This window comes from Drosophila elegans, unplaced genomic scaffold (assembly GCF_018152505.1).
Source record: "Drosophila elegans isolate 14027-0461.03 unplaced genomic scaffold, ASM1815250v1 contig_814, whole genome shotgun sequence".
NCBI lineage: Eukaryota > Metazoa > Arthropoda > Insecta > Diptera > Drosophilidae > Drosophila > Drosophila elegans.
Genome location: NW_024546167.1, coordinates 3,660,857 through 3,677,052, shown reverse-complemented (window position 1 = coordinate 3,677,052; position 16,196 = coordinate 3,660,857). Strand labels below are relative to the sequence as shown.

The 16,196-nt window shown below is 43.2% G+C and overlaps 2 protein-coding genes across 2 annotated transcripts; both read right to left on the bottom strand.

Moving 5' to 3' along the window:
• Positions 1-7,750: 7,750 nt before the first annotated feature.
• Positions 7,751-11,054, bottom strand: LOC108135308. The gene is made up of 2 exons (XM_017255993.2): positions 9,411-11,054; positions 7,751-8,826 (listed from the first exon to the last, which is right to left on the bottom strand). The coding sequence occupies exons 1-2, from the start codon at positions 10,624-10,626 to the stop codon at positions 7,994-7,996; spliced, it is 2,049 nt and encodes a 682-aa protein (XP_017111482.1). The 5' UTR covers positions 10,627-11,054; the 3' UTR covers positions 7,751-7,993.
• Positions 11,055-13,204: 2,150 nt separating this feature from the next.
• Positions 13,205-16,117, bottom strand: LOC108135305. The gene is made up of 5 exons (XM_017255990.1): positions 16,082-16,117; positions 14,978-16,021; positions 14,369-14,908; positions 13,639-13,797; positions 13,205-13,585 (listed from the first exon to the last, which is right to left on the bottom strand). The coding sequence occupies exons 1-5, from the start codon at positions 16,115-16,117 to the stop codon at positions 13,205-13,207; spliced, it is 2,160 nt and encodes a 719-aa protein (XP_017111479.1).
• Positions 16,118-16,196: the final 79 nt, after the last annotated feature.

Genomic DNA, 16,196 nt, shown 5'->3' with positions numbered 1-16,196 from the left:
TTTTGCCTAAGTCTTTCGTTTCGATTCGCTTTTCTCCAGCCGCAGAAGTTTTTTGTTGTTTGTTGGACGGGGTTTGGGGTTTGGGGTTTTGTCTCTGGGTTGGATCCGTTTAGCCGTTAGGCGTTGGATCGTTTGGCACGTCCCGAGCGTCTCACTGACTTCGTTGCGTGCTCCGTTGCCGCCAAGGTAATTGCAATTGAAGCCCCCATCCCAAGACACCGACTGTCGAAATATTTGGCCTGGCATCAGGTTACGTCTGCACTTGGCCAAATTGAAATGCAGGCTGATATTCACACTGTTTTGCTTTGTGCCGCGCCACGTTGAAGATCGGTAGTTAGGGAGCAGCCTATTACCCCCCCCATTTTTCATTGCGCGATTTGTTGTGATTGCCCATTATTTGTTTTGTTTACATTTTGCCGTCTCACTTGCCATCTGCATCTGGGGGATTATTTCAGCATTCGGCTGTCTGTTCCCACCAGCTTTTGCAACGATCTCTTCCCGTTTATCTCGGATTTCTTGCCGCACTGGTTGGCCTTGGCCGGCCAATTTGTCGGGCCCTCAATGACAACTGCGACCAGGCATTAATCATAAATTCAATAACCATTTTTACATGCATTCTTACCACATCCCAGCAGTAACCAAAAGTAGCGAAAATAAAAGCCAAAGAGGCAGGGAAGATATCGAAGAATATTTTTAAGATACGATTTTTTGTAATTATATATCACCTTGATTGATTTACGGATATGTCTGTGCTTTAAATTAAATTCAAAGCCTTAGCCCAATTCTGGATGCAATTTGAATATTACTACATGCAATTTGAATATTTCTACATGCAAAAAATAAGAGATACACAATTACAAGAAAAATCGCTGTACCCAATACAAATCAATCTGAATCACCAAAGCAACGATTTGGAATGATCATATATGAGATCCGCAACTTCAAGGTAAGTAATTATATTGCAATGCCATCAAGTGTGCAACAGAATCGCTTGGCCATCGGACTTGGACTTGGAGGAATGTCATGAACACGTGCCACATGCAATCAACTGTGGGGCAGGAGCAGGGCCATCAACTTCTTTTGCCGTGCTGTTCGTTATTATCTGTCTCGAATTGTTACGACTGCAATTATCTGGGGCTTTTTTGGCTCCGTCGAGATTCTTACAACATTTTGTGCGTCGGATTTTCGGATACCAACTGAAATTATTGCAGCAAACATGGCAATACCAAATCGAGCTGTTGCAGCTTAACCCATTTATATTTATATGTATAAAAATACATATTTTAGGTCCGTTGAAAAAATATACCAATATAAATAAATAATAATAAATTTATAAATAAAATTCCGATTTATTTATCAGTTAGGCTAAATAAAAATGTGTTAAGCAATAACAGAAAATAATCACCATTTTATTACCTAGTTTCCGTTTAATTGTTTTAATTTGTGTAATAAATCTCTGAGCCAGAAAACTCACAAAAAAAGATCTCTCCCTCGCTGAAAACTAATTGTAGTGCTGTGGAAAATTACCCGTGGTTCCGTAATGGGTTAATGCCGCCAATCTCAAGGTCGCAAGGCGCGAGTTATGTTGTTTTTTGTAATTTGTTTGGCTGCTGCAGTCGAATTTTTGTAATTTTTGTTTTGCTTTTATCCCGCCACTCAGCGTGACACTGAAAATTGTTATTGAGAGCAGAGGGAAAAGGGGCAAGTCAGCGGATCCAAGCTTTTTTGCCGGTCGGTAATTTCTCTGTTGTCCTCAGCTTCTTGTGTGTGACCTTGCCAGGAGTGTTTTTGCGCAGTTTGCGATGTTTGCCTTATGGTTGACACACTTTCCGGCCGAACATCTCATTTCCATATCATCTTACGCTTACTTATACGCACATAGTGCCAGAAGTGCTTAATTAGCGCACTTGACATCGCTCCGGGTTGGGTTTAACTGCTGGGGAGCGTCTTTATTATAGTGCTTACACTTTAATGGCCCTTAATCCGCTCCCAATTGTTCCAAATTTCTAGCCCGGGGGAACGAACGGATGATTAGCGCTGTCCCTGAGCCAAGAACCTTTTGTTCTAAGACTTTATAGCCCTGAACGATTAATCTTATGATGGACGTTTGCAAATAATAAAAATTTAATAGACAACTTAATGCCAGAACGGAAAGGTTGAACTCTGATAAACAAACAGCACATGTGCTGGCCATAAAAATCACGTTTTTAAAACTTATTCCAAGCTATAGCCAAGCAACGTAATTAGTTACTAAAACTCTCAATAGTTTAAATCAGCGATTCCTCATTAAAGCCAAATTTATTTAACTTTAGTGATTTGATTTTTGTTCTTTGTAAGTTAAAAATTGTTTAACAATATTTGTACTAATTTTGATCTGATAGGAATTAACGGATCCTATCATTTTTAATTGCTTTTATTTATATAACCCTATAGCTACGGTTGCAATATAATTTTAAAATATTGTTTCACTAAAGAGATCTCACATCTTGTTTTAAAATTAACCCAATGCAAACAATAAAGTTTTCTGATTTGTAGTCTGAACTTGTATGTAAAAAAAAGAAAACAAAAAATACTGCACAAATCAAAAACTCAACTAAGAAATTAAACTTTTCTTGATAATTTTGGAGAGTATTTTAATTACAGTCATAAAATGAAGACGCACACTTTTGAATAAAACAAAATCCTGAATTGACATATCTTTAAACCACATTTTCGTGGTCCAATAAGTGGTTTTACCTAATTACTCGTGCCTTCCAGGCGACTTAAGTGCATAAAATGCCAAAACTGAGGCTGGAATTCGGACTTGGTTGACTTGGGAGTTACCCAGCCAGCCACTCTGTGAAAGGATCCGCCTTCTGGATATGCAAAACCGCCACTTAATTGTGGCGCCTGCCGCACACCCACGCCAACAGCAGCGGGAAACGGCGGACCCCTGGCCAAATAACTACAATCAGGTCGACGGCGGCAGCAAGTCCCACTTGGAGGGGCGTCCTCTGCGTAACATGGTAGTTTGGGGTTTATTAGCCGTTCGGTGGCTTCTCCCGCGGCCGATAAGCAGTCGACTGACGATTATGTAAAGTGATTTCTTGCTCCCGGGATCTTGGGAACCCTCGGCAGCGGCTATTACTGTCATCAATATTTGGTAACGAATTCCAATTGCATGGCATTCCAATTCAGGTTGATTGCACTAACTATTTGCAGTCGCAGATGCAGTGGCGGCCCACTCGGGTCGCTTCTCTCCATCGACCATCGACTGCGACTACTGGCCTGTTATTATATAACCTTCCAGTCTCTCTCCGTCTTCTCGCACACAATTTTCCAAAGCAAAGCAAACCAAACCGAGAAACCGAAAACTCTGCTAATGGCGCCATCGAAAGCCGTTTTCGGTGTACTCTGCAAAGCGCAAAAACCTGCATAAATACAAAACATTTTTGCGACGAAATTTTATTTTATTTACAACAATTGTCGCCGGATTCTGCTATGCATAAACTTCACATAAGGGGCACATCTTCTTCATCTTCTTCATTTTCTGGATCAAGCTGCATCGGGAATACCATTGAGAATACGTAACATCTCGTCCAGCAGTGCATTAATTTCACGTTCGTCCTCGTGACTAATTTGAGGCCGTGCTCTTTTCGACTTTCTTGTTCGGACCATTTTATATTATTATCTTAAAAATTTTACAGAAACTTGTACCTCAATGAACAATTGAATTTCAGTTAGTTGCTTTCACGACGAAGGAAGCTCGTTATGAAATGTTGAAAGATATACAGACTTAAAAGAATGTGACGTGCTTACTAAGATTGTGGAGTATACATTTATAAACATGAAAAAGACAAAAAAATTTGTTTGATAAAATTCATAATACATATTTTAGTATTGTGTTTTTGGCTTAACGATTAATATACAAAGTTAAATAACATTTTAAAACAGTTAAAAGTTAGGTGTTCTTAAACCTTTTTTTAATTTGTAAAAATAAAAAATGTAATAAGCAAAAAGCAGAGCATCTCCTCTTCCTTTTGCATTTGCTGTTTTGAGCCAACTTTTATTTCATTTTGGCTTGATGGCAAAACGGCAGGCAGCAACTAGAAATGAGACATGAGGCACGAGGCACTATACTGAGCCCCAGCGGTGTTGTTTGTTTGCTTTTCCGCGCCACAATAATAACAACAACAACAGGTGGGCCCGAATGCCTTGTCAGATTTGTCATCCGCCAGTAACAACATCGAAAATGTTGGTAAATGTGTCATGGTACCAACAGGCAACAGGCTCTGTTCCTGTTTGCATTTCTTGCAATATTTGCGAGCAAAAATGCCGAAACAAAAACAATTTCCCAGCGAGCAGGTTTTTGGTTTTTGGCGGCCCCTTCTGCGATTGTTGATGTTTGTTTGCCGCCGCCCCGATCGTTCGATTGACACATATCCCAATCTCGAAAAATTGCTGAGGCTGTAAACTGGATGTCTGCTCCGCCTTGGGGGATTTGTTTGTTAATGTCGCAAAATGCGAATTCTAATCAACCTCTTGTTCAATTTGTTTACGTTTGTTGCAGATGATGATGAGGCAAACAGTTGGCGAGATAATGAGATGTGCAAAACTGTGTGACGTGAGGCAACAATAAAGTATTACATTTTATTGAATTATAATTTATAATATGATTCAATATTAGTTGTTGAGCTTGGGCAAACTGAACCAATTAAACGTAGCTACTAAACAAAAGTTATGACTGATGGCTTACACATCTCTATAAAATAGGTATTGACTATGAAGGTCTTTTTGTTTACTAACTGATAGATTTTACTAAAAACGTAAATTAACTAAAGTATATTATTTAAATTTAAAAATACAATCTTAGTTTTGGCAAACCGAAATCTTTAGCTGCAACTATAACATTAAACAAATATACACCAAATCTTTCTTGACAGAGAAAAGTAATTGTTGACCAAAGTTGACAAATGTCAAATTCAAGCTCAGTTAATTATTAGTCACATAATAGTATTTCTTTTAAGCAGGTTCTGGTTTTATTAACTGCCATGAACATCGCCCCCTTCTTCATACACTCACTTTTTGTGACATACAAAGTGGCGCAAAACACGTAACAATTAAAAACATTAAAAGCATTTTATATAATTCCGCAGAGACAGCAAAACAATAAGCACTTCACACGCTTTGAACCGTTTGCGCTGATCCCCAAAACACACCCTTTGGGAAATCTGAGTCTAGTTTTGACACAACTTTGACAGACCCCGTAATAAGTGCCATAAAGTCGGTAAGCAAGTAAACCGGCAAAAAACTGAGATACATGCAAATTTTATTGGGCTTTAACAAGAAAACGATCACATAACGTACAGCCAAATATCTGAGTTTGGTAGATCGTAAAAAAACATTTGAATCTGCCATTATCTTATATGATCTGGAAATGAAAATGCTCGAAATTAGCTGGATGAAAATAAAGATCTTTCATGAGGTATAAAAAAGAAATGGTGTTACATAGGTTATTACCAAAAGCAAGTGGAAAATTACAAATATTTCACGTGTTTGTAAAATGCAAATGGCTGAACCTACCTCAGCATTTTGTGCAAGAGAGCGTTTTGCCGAAATTATGTTAATTGCACAGTTGCAAGCTGCATTTGTATCTGGACCTGTGTATCTGTATCTTTGCGCCGGAGCCTGAGCTATAGCTGTGGGCCATACGAATGCAAATTAGTCGCCAGAGTCGAGAGTTTGCCCCGGAGAATGTGTTTTGGTTTCGGCAGGGGCTTGGTTTTGGTTTTGCCACGCATAAATTTCCTTATGCCTGAGCGATTCAAGCAGGCCCGAGGGGCAGTGAAATGCGTGGAAATGCGAATGTTTATGCTGAAATATGTTGGAAGGATATTTTATTGAGCGAGTGCAAGTGGGCAGGGGCAAGGGGTAAATGGGCTCGGTTTGTTCAGCCACAAAGTTGCATAATTAATTTGTTTACACAGTTGTACACGAACCCAACGCGATTTTCAGGTGGTCTGGACTGCAGCTTATAAGGCTATTTAAAAATACAGAAATGCCAACAAAACATATAAGAACAGAATAATTTAGTATTTTAAATGATTTTGTACTTTGTATTTTGTCATAAGTATTCATTCGTTCATTAAATTGACATTCCTATTTAATGGCAACACTTTAAAGTCAATTTTTATTCAGCTCCAGCTCATCTGCCATCAATTTCCACTCGAATTTAATGCCAGACTGTCATCGAGCCACATATGGATTGTACGTTCGGACAAGGGTTATATCATTAACTGTATCATCGATAAAAATGTCCATTTCCCGGGCATATTTATTTATATTTTGCACCATTCTGCGTCTATTAATGCTGTGCTTTCGGTGTTTATTGTTGCTGCTCATATGCACATTTCCGGACTGCAATCGGGTTGGATTGCAACAACAACAGGAATGGCGTCAAATGTTTTACAGCCAGATAAGAAGTTTAATTTATGCGAAAACATGTTTGAAGCTTCTGCCGTCTGCCGGCGCGACCAGACGCCAAATGGTATAAATACAGTATGTGTGCCTGGTGTGTAGTCTGGTGTCAGGATGTGTGGGACCTCGACCACACCCACAGTTCACACGCCCCCAACTGCTATTGACCTTGCACGGCGGCGAGCTTCAAACCCAAACAAAGTTACGGCCCGGCAAAAATTGGCCATAAATTTCGGCCGAAGTCTCTTTTCCGTTTTTGTGGTCGTCAATGAGTGCGATTTCTTGTGTTTTCTGATGGCGCAGCTATTTATTTATTTAGCGCCATGTTTTGTCTAGACCCTCGCCGACTGACACTGCGGTCGGGCGGCACTCTCTCCGATATTTGTCGAGCGATAACTCCTTTTTATGGCCACCATTGTCTGCAGCCACTGCTACTGCCACTGCTACAGTGGCAGTCCCATCGGTTTTTATGCCACTTCCGTCTGGCAGAAACCAAAAGCCAGCGGCCAGAGGAGCGTGCCACTGCATAAGCAGGCTGGCAATTAAAAGCAAAGATTCCAGACATTTCTGCCGAGCGACGAGCGGGAGTGAGTTTATCGCATCATTAATTAAGCCCGGAAGTGTTGATAGTTCCTCCACTTCCATTTCCAGTTCCAGTTCCAGCTCCCGCAGCAGATTCATTTTCGAGATGCAGATAGTTTGTTGCGGCAACATGTTGCTGCAACTGGCCGCTTCTTTGCCCACAGCCCACAAGTATGCAACAAATTTTACATTTTTTTATGCGTGGCTATTACTGTTGCTCTGAAATATAACTACAGTAAATTCTTTTTAAGAGATTGTTACTAGTTTTTAGTTGATAGACTAAAGTAAAAAACAGCAAAGTTATAATTTTATTTAATTTATTTTTTCGATTGTTCCTATGGGAGCTATAAGCTATAGTCGCCCGATCCGACAAGATCCGACTTATATACTACCTGCAATAGAAAGACAACTTTTGGGAAAGTTTCATGCAGATAGCTTTAAAACTGAGAGACTAGTTTGCATAGAAACGGACGGACAGACGGACATGGCTAGATCGACTCTCCTAGTGATGCTGATCAAGAATATATATACTTTAAAGGGTCGGAGATGTCTCCTTCACTGCGTTGCAAACTTCTGACTGAAATTATAATACCCTCTGCAAGGGTATAAGCATTAAGTTTTATAGGTTTATGTTGCATGGATGTGTTATGTTAAATCTGAACATTGGGCTTATCAGATGTTTTTACAAATGCCCCATAAAAACATCCTGGTCTGGTTTTAGGGGTATATTATTTATAATACTTCTAGAAAACATACAAAAAAGTTAGATTGATGAAAAATAAATTGAAAATAACACACAGCACAGCAAGAAGATACGCCAGTGGGTGGCGGTGTTTGTGTGGCAACTACGGGCTTTGAGATTCGGAGTCCATCTTTTGGACTCAAAGGACTGCCTCCGCGCCGCGCCCCCTCACTCGCTCGTTGACTGGTGCTGTCCGCCAAGGTCACCGCAAGGTCACTCGTAGATGACCGGCCGACAGGGCATCCTGTGCAGATTGCGCCGGTGCATGCGCCCCTTCTCGTGCTGCCTCACCGACTTCATGTGGTTCATTGTGATGTTGCACGGCTGGCAGAAGTAGGCGGCACTCGGGTCCTTCACGGGAGTCGGCTGAACGGCCTGGAGGATCTGCAGGTCCAGAGGTCGCAGCGGGGCCAGGGAACCGTTGGCGTTCAGGCGGTACAAGTGTCGGTCGTTGAAGGGCGCTATGCCCATGCCCAGGCCCAGTCCTCCACGGGATCTGCCCGCGAAGACGGTGTGAACCCGCCTGCGATGACGAACTCCAGCCATGTGCATGGCCATCTGGGACTCCGAGGTGATGGTCACCTCGCACAGCTCGCACTTGAGGAAGTTGGCATCCGTGCGCACCCACCCGCCGCCCGCTTCGTAGTAGCCGTCTCCATTGGGCCGCGTCCGCTGGCTGGCCACCAGGCGATGCCGTCGCCCGAGGAAGTGCTGCTGGGCGTGCATCACAGAGGTCATCTTGACGTCACACAGGTCGCAGTAGTAGTCCACCGAACGGGCGGTGCGCATGTAGCGCAATGCCTCCATCGACACGCCCATGGTCTCCGCATCGGCGCCAACGGGGGCCACATGACCACTGGGGCTCTGGCGGTCCAGCCAGCAGCCGATCCTGCGCTCGTGTCCCCGCGACGAGTAGTGGTCCATCGCATTCCGGGCCGATCGCAGCACCACGTGGCACAGGGCGCAGTAGTTCCAGCCGAGGAGCGCCTGCAGTTCACGGGGATAGTTCGGTGGCGGTGGCACCTCCTCCGGGGGCACCGGCATTTCTGCGGGAGGTGCTCATTATTAGTTGTTAAACGTAATTTTTTTTATGTATTTAGGGACAATTTATTACTATTGTTACATTCGAAATTTAGTTACAGATCTTAACAACATGTGTTTATATTCGGATTTTTATTTTTAAGGAATTTAGGTACCTGAGAATTTTCTTTGTTAGTTGGATTAAGATCTTAAAGAAATTGCAAAGAATGAAGAAGGAGTATCCAAGATATCCAATTTACGTTGTGAATTGTTAAAACGCTTAAATTATATTTAAAATTAGTTGTTTTAAGATTTTAAACGCTTAAATCGTGTCTACCACCATTACTTATGTACTAACCCTGGCTAAAAACACTGATAATCAGTAACCGTAAACATTACAAGTTTTATAATAAAAATTACTTGATTTAATGATTATTAAGTAGTTTGTATTAAAAATTGTTCCTATTTTCTTCAATGACAATCAACTTAGGGCATTACTTTTATTTTCTGATTAAAGAAAATTAAAACTCAAAAATAATGAAGCAGAAATATGTGGTTTGGTCAAGGATATTCTGCTGTAAATAAATTGCAAAAAATACAACCGGCTTACCATTGACTGGCGGTATGGACGGTTTGTCCTTAACGGGGACTTCCTGTCGCACTCGGGGCTCTATCATGGCCACTTGTGCTTGAGTTTTGATCGGGCCGTGGCCCTGTCGTGGCCACCTGTCGCCTTGGTCCTGGCTGCGCAGCCGCAGGACCTTCTCTTGGTCCGAATAGGCCAGCGATTGATCGCCTTTCTTTCGGGGCTTACCCTGATCCTTGGCGACGTAACCGTAGCCGTAGAGATCGCCCTTGTAGCCGTTGAGTCCTTTCGGTGGCGACTCCTTCTGGTGGTTTTCATGCGGTTTATTGTATGGATGTGGCACATGGAAGTGCTGATCCTGATCCCCTCGCATGCCGTTGGACGTTGTATTGGAGCGGTATTGCTGCAGCTGCAGCTGCTCATTGGGCACGTACTCACCGTTGCTGTTCAGGCACAGTTCGGCCATTATGCGTTGGTTATTGGATGAAGGTTTTATGGCAGCCTTGTACCCGTTAATGGGTCTTGTTTCCTTACTGGCCACATACTCGTTGTTCTCGTACAGACAGAGCTGTGGGCGCGGGGGCGTGGCCCCTCTGAGGCGCGGGGGCGTGGTCCCTCTGAGGCGCCGCGGCGGTTCCTCGTGCACCCAGATGTCCGAGTAGGTCAGCGGACTGATGTGCTGCTGGTAGAGGGTGGCCCTGAAGTGCTCCCTCACGGTTTGGGTTGCGTGGCCAGCGGCAACGGGCTCGCTGAATGTGACCACATCTATGGGGGCAATGGGGTGAGTCTGTGCACCGACCAGGTGCATCGAGCTCTGGGTCATCATGGAGAGAGTTGGCGCAGCGGCGCAGTTCGGCGACCACAATTCGATGGCATTAGTAGTCTCCAAAATGGCACACCCGTGCATGGGACATGGCGGTCTTTCCAGCGGCTGAAGCCTGAGGCCCAGCGCGTCTAGAGTTCCGGGCAGCACCAGCTGCTGGAGGTGGTGACCCTGCCGTTCCGGATCCTCGGGTGGCCATCCCCCAGGGGGCACATTCACCTGGTAGCGGTACACGGTGGGCTCGTCCGAGCGGCGCAGCTCCACGAGCACGGGCACATGGCCGGTGGGACTGCGGGGCAGTGGTTGCGGCAGCCCGGTGGCCACCTTCACTATGTTCCGGGCGCACTGCATCGCAACCTGCTCGTGCACCGACGGCAGACGCAGTTGCGGACGCAGATTGTAGTGGCGGGACCACATGTCCTGGAACTGGACAACTCTCCTCGGGAAGCTCCGACTCACTCACTCACTGGCTCACTGGCTTCACTGGCTGATGGCTGCTGGTTGGACTCGTCTGGGACTGGCTATGGACCACGTTGGTTAGCTAGCACATCTGGTCCGGCTCCGTTGCTCCTTTGATGGCGTTTTCGATTGTGACTCGCGTCGCTTTACATAGAAAATAGAGAACTCTGGTCGTCGTTGAAATCAGAAGGGGTTTCAATACACTTGGGGTCGCGGTCGCGCTAAATTCCTCGACCGCTTCTCTTATTTTTAGTGGTTCTATTCGAATACGAAATGTTGGCAAAACATTTGAATTTGTTGGGAATCGGTGTTTAAAATGTGTGAACGGCTTCTCCACCAGTCGAAAGCTACATAACAAAACACAATTACTGTCCGACCTTGTCTGTGATGGAGATGAAATTGTCATAGCCAGCCGAGATTTTCAATAGTCATTGCTTTGTCAGTGCTGCTGCATTTTTCCCGACCTTGGCATTAGTGTTGGGAACCTTGTAGAGTTTTTCAACCCTTTTGGTAGGGTTGTCATCTCATTAAGAACTTTTTAAACTTGAGATTCGTTTTTCTTCATTTTAGATATTGTCTTAAGTGCATAAAATAAAGACAACTCCTACATATTTTTTCCCTGAGGCCATCTGCTTCCTTGCTTACCATAAATTTCATTAAATTTCAAGCCCATATCCTTCAAGGCCACGACCCTGTTCGATACGAGGAAAATGGTTGTTCCCAAAGGACCTCTTGACGCACACGCAAATTCCGGGAAATGAGTTTGGCAGGGCTTTAAACATTCCCGGAAAACCCCCGCATGTGAAACAAAGAGGAAAAGCTGCCAACTCGAATATATAGTATATATGTACAGTGTACATATGTGACTGCCTGGGGACATTAGAATAATGTTTAGCGCGTGATTTGGCTGGAGTATCCGTGGCATCAATTGTCAGCGCTCAGCCGGAGGGCAAGTTTATCGAGCAGAAGGGGAGCCGCACCTGTGGGAAAGTTTTTGGGGCAGGCTGACAATGGGCCCCACTGCCAACATCAATAACACTAATGGGAAAAGGATAAAGATAAGCATTAAATAACACACGTACGCAGGGAGTTTGGGGCTTACAGTGGGCCTACCGTGTGCGAAGTAGTGTTGCCAAACTAAAATTCACTAAAAATAGCTAAAACGGTCCGCCCATAAATAACAGAATAAATAAATTACTTATTTGTTGTTTCGACAAGGAATGTGAGCAATGTTAATCATCTATTTAAATGCCCCGTGAATGCAATGAATAGTGGACGTTTTAAAGACGTAAGTTGTACAGTTATCCTGAAAATGTATTAGTCATGTATTAAAAAAGTTTTTTGATTTTGATAAAGTATCACAAAATTGTAGGCAGTGTTGGGAAAGGTACTAGTTAAGGTACAAGGTATTTATTATTACTTGGGTAATATAAAAAGGTACAAAAAAGGTAAAAAGAAACACAAACATTCAGCTTTTTTAAAACTTAATCATGTTCAGCTCATTAGGTGCTTCTCGAAGTTGCTGTTGAACTATGATATGAAGGTATGAGTATCAACAATGGTTGAATGTAGCATGTTCCCGCAGTCTTAAGTCGTATAAACATTTGTATTATTTAAAGAAAATAAAAATTAAAAAAATTCTTATACTTAAAATTCTTCAATAGGAATTTGGCTGAGCCAAAGCAAAATAGACAAGCCTAGATACAAAATAGCTAGGGTGGCAGCGGTGGTGCGGAGGATGTGGGTGCCTTGTGCCTCGTGGGCTGCGTACGTGGAGCTGTTAAAAGACACGTTCCACCACCCCCGATGTCGCACCACCCTCGGCCATCTTTTGTTTGCTCTGCGCATTTTTCACATTTCGCGTTTCCGCTTCCGCTTTTTCGCCATTGTCGTGACTACGCCGAAAGAAATGTGTCACACACGTGAGCAATTTAAAGCTTTGGTCCCGGCTTCCTTTCGCCTCATTTCGATTGCAAACTTAATTTGGAAACTTGGCCTCGCGGCGTGTAAATATGCGTTCAGGACGTGAAATTTATGGAAACGCTTGGGGCCAAAAATATGCAAATTGTCGTCGCTCCTCGTAAGCATTGATTTTTTCATCGGTGAGTGATACTGATGGAAAGGGCCCAGAGCATTCAGTAAATTGATGGCAAGCTTTCAAAATACTGTTCTAGTTACAATCCTACAAATCTATTATCTTGTCCTTGTTAGCTATTCTCTAAATATATTTCTTTTAATAAACTGTTATTTAGTCACATAAAATAATAGCAATATTAAATTGTTAAGACAATTTAGTTGCAAAAAAAAAGCATTGCAAAAGAAAAGTTATATTTATTTTCTCTATTTTAAGAGGTACTATAATGGAATCTGCCTGGTTAAGCAGCTAAGATATAAATATATACGGTAGGACATGGATTTGCTTTTCTAAAAAACAAGGACATAGCAACAATATTTTTTTTCAGCTAAAGTTGAATTTCTTTTTTTTCCATAAAATTTAATACATATGCTGTGTTGCTTTTCAGCCCTAGCTATTCTTTTAAAGATTACTTGTCATGTGGTGAATCACTTGATTGTAGACCAGAGGTCGGACATCCTTCGAGAGCGTGAAGTCGAAGTGGGAGAAGCCATCGTAGTTTACCCTGCGGCTCTCGACGAGATTGGGCAGACGCTCCACCAGTCGGACCACATCCGCATCGGATCCCAGCCAGTCTCCGGCGCCGTGGTGGATTACCACCTTGCTGGTCGTTTGCGAGAGGTTGTAGGCCGGCGGATCGCTGGACTTGTAGCGCACAAGGTTCAGCACTGGACCGTGGTCGAAACGCTGGAAGCCGAGGTCGCCCTGCATCTGTGCGTAGTGGTAGATCTGCTTGGCAGAGGCGCCCTGGGAGGCGTGGGCCGCCACAATGGGCGTAAGCGTCTGAAAGTGAATCAAATTGATTGTCCAAAAGAGTGAAAAACCATCAAACCCACCTTGTTGAAGCTCTTCCAGTCAAAGCCGCAAAGCACAAAGTCAAAGATGGCGCAGATGCGATTGCCCAGCTCCGAAGCGGAGCAGATATGCTGACGGAACTGCTTTATGAGCCTGGTATTAGAAGAGATCTCGTAACCACCCAGTAGGTTCAGCAACATCTGCAACGACAGAAATAAAGAAGATCTTCCAAATTGTCGAACAATGGCAGGGGTAGTAAATTATCTAGAGATGAAAGCTAGTCGAGAAGTTGGGTGCATGCAATAAAGCTCAGTGCTCATTTAAAAAATTATTACAAAAATTGATTTTAAAGATATAGAAATTGCCAAACATTGGCAGGGGTAATACAGATACAGATATTTTAAAACCAATTAAAAAAGTGGGGTGCACTATATGGATGGCTTCAAAATATAAAACAACTTAAAACTGTCTTATTAAAAAAATTTGATTTCAAAGATTTTAAGACTAATTGCTCTTTAATTTTTTTAAAATAAATAAAATAAAATAAATAAAATATTTTTTTCTGTTATTTCCCGATAAATAAGCTAGGTTTTCAAAAATTCGTAGAAAAAATGTTGCCCGTTCTTCTGAACCAAATAAACCTGAAAATATTTCTGTGGCACCTGATAAATAAGTCCATAAAATATGAAAGCAACTTAACTTGTTAAAATATGTGCTCTAACAATATACAAAACTGGTATGCAAATGACTCTTCTCTTATGTTGTACTCACCGAATACTTTCCCTTGAACATGCTGAGGAACTGCAGCACTGGACTGCGGTTCGCCTTCAGATAAACGGTTGGGGACAGGGCCTGCATGAGCTGCACCTTGTGGGCGTAGTGGGGTGATTCGCTGCACATGACGAAGAACGCCGTGGAGCCCTGCGAATGGCCAATGTACTGGATCGTCGGCTGCTTAGTGACACTCAGGATCAGGTCGATGGCAGCGGGTATATCGTACTTTCCGATCTCGTGGAACGAGAAGTCCCAGTATTTGCGCGGTTTCAGGCGATGACCAGTGTGGCCACGGGAGTATTTGTTGCCCCTAGTGTTCAGCATCCAGACATCGTAACCCTTTCGGTAAAGGATGTATGCCAGGCCGTTCGACGGTCCCAATTCCACCCATGAAGCCGAACTGCCCATCAGGCCGTGGACCAATAAGACGGATTGAGCTCCAGGACGGGGAATTCGATGCAGGCAGAGCGTGTAGCCATCTTCTGAGTTGACGAAATGGGTATCCGATGGGTAGCCGTACTTTTCAATCAAGTGTACCTGTCGAATAGGTTTCAGAAGGTATTTGCTAGATTTATTAGGTACCTTTATAGGCAGAAGTATACTTACCGTTGTCAACTTGGAGTCATCCAAGATATCCGCCTCAGAGAAATAAAATGGTTGATCGGACGGATTGTACTCAGAACCTATGGCGCCGACCGTGGGATATTGTGAACCAACCAGGCGGTCACTTGCAACAAGTGACTGCCACTGTGACTGTGATTGGGAATTGGACAGTGCGTGGGATGAGTGTAAGTTTGACTGTGTTTGTGACTGCAATTGGGACTGTAAGTCAGGTGATGGCAAGATTGAGACTGGCTTTGAATTGGACAATAATTTGTTTGATTGGGACTGTGACTGTGACTGGGACAGTGATTCTGACGATCGTGAGTTGGACTGCAACTGTGACTGCAATTGGGACTGAAATTGGGACTGAAATTGGGACTGAAATTGGGACTGCGATCCTGAAGATTGTGAGTTGGACTGTAATTGAGACTGTGCTCCTGACGACTGTGAGTTTAATTGAGATACCAACAATTGTGACTTCGACCGCGACATTGACTGCGCCTGCATATCTGTGATTGGAGTTAAAAGGTAGAAATTGGATTTTGGTATTGATTGAGTATCAATAATCAATAACCCAGGATTTGATTCCTGATTCTGTATCAATAAGTAAGGAAGTGATACCTTTTGAATAAGCTTGGGTCGAGGAGTGATAGGATTTCCATTATTTGGTGGTTTTTCGATTTTAACCAGTTGGGGTCTTGGTTGTAAAACCAGAGGACCAGAATTCTGTTCACGTGGAAAAGTGATAGTCCCATTTGGAGACTGTACTAAGTTTTGCCCAGTTCCATACTGTATTTGCGATTGCAACTGAGATTGCGTGTTCAATGATGGCTGTGAGTCTTCTTGGGACTGTATTTTGGACTGCAGTTGGTTTAGTTGGGACTGTAATTGGGTCAGTGATCCTGATGTCAGTGAGCCTAACTGGGATTGTATTTGGGGCAGTGATTGTGAGCTTGAAGGTGGTTGTGGCAGTAAGTGTGATTGGGACTGAAATTGAAACTGCGACTGGGCAGGGCCTTCCAGATTTCGGTTGCCAACTCCAAAGTTCTAGTATTAAACAATCAGAATATATTGCATCGTTGCCTTATCTCCAACTTTTTTGCTTACCTGGATCAAGGAATGTGACTGTTTATCCGTTTCCATTGTATGGCCATTGTATGGTTCCCAAAGCTGACCCTCGCTGGGTACCAATGTACAAAGTACAATTAACGCGCTTATCGCG

Bases quoted from the DNA above. Each gene is read 5' to 3' on its own strand.
- LOC108135308 (XM_017255993.2), bottom strand. From the start codon at position 10,626: ATGTGGTCCCGCCACTACAATCTGCGTCCGCAACTGCGTCTGCCGTCG. The intron at 8,827-9,410 runs GTAAGCCGGTTG...CACCTCCCGCAG, and splicing joins GTCCATACCGCCAGTCAATG to AAATGCCGGTGCCCCCGGAG.
- LOC108135305 (XM_017255990.1), bottom strand. From the start codon at position 16,117: ATGGAAACGGATAAACAGTCACATTCCTTGATCCAG. The intron at 14,909-14,977 runs GTAAGTATACTT...CCTATTCGACAG, and splicing joins ATGACTCCAAGTTGACAACG to GTACACTTGATTGAAAAGTA. The intron at 13,586-13,638 runs GTGGGTTTGATG...ATTCACTTTCAG, and splicing joins ACTGGAAGAGCTTCAACAAG to ACGCTTACGCCCATTGTGGC.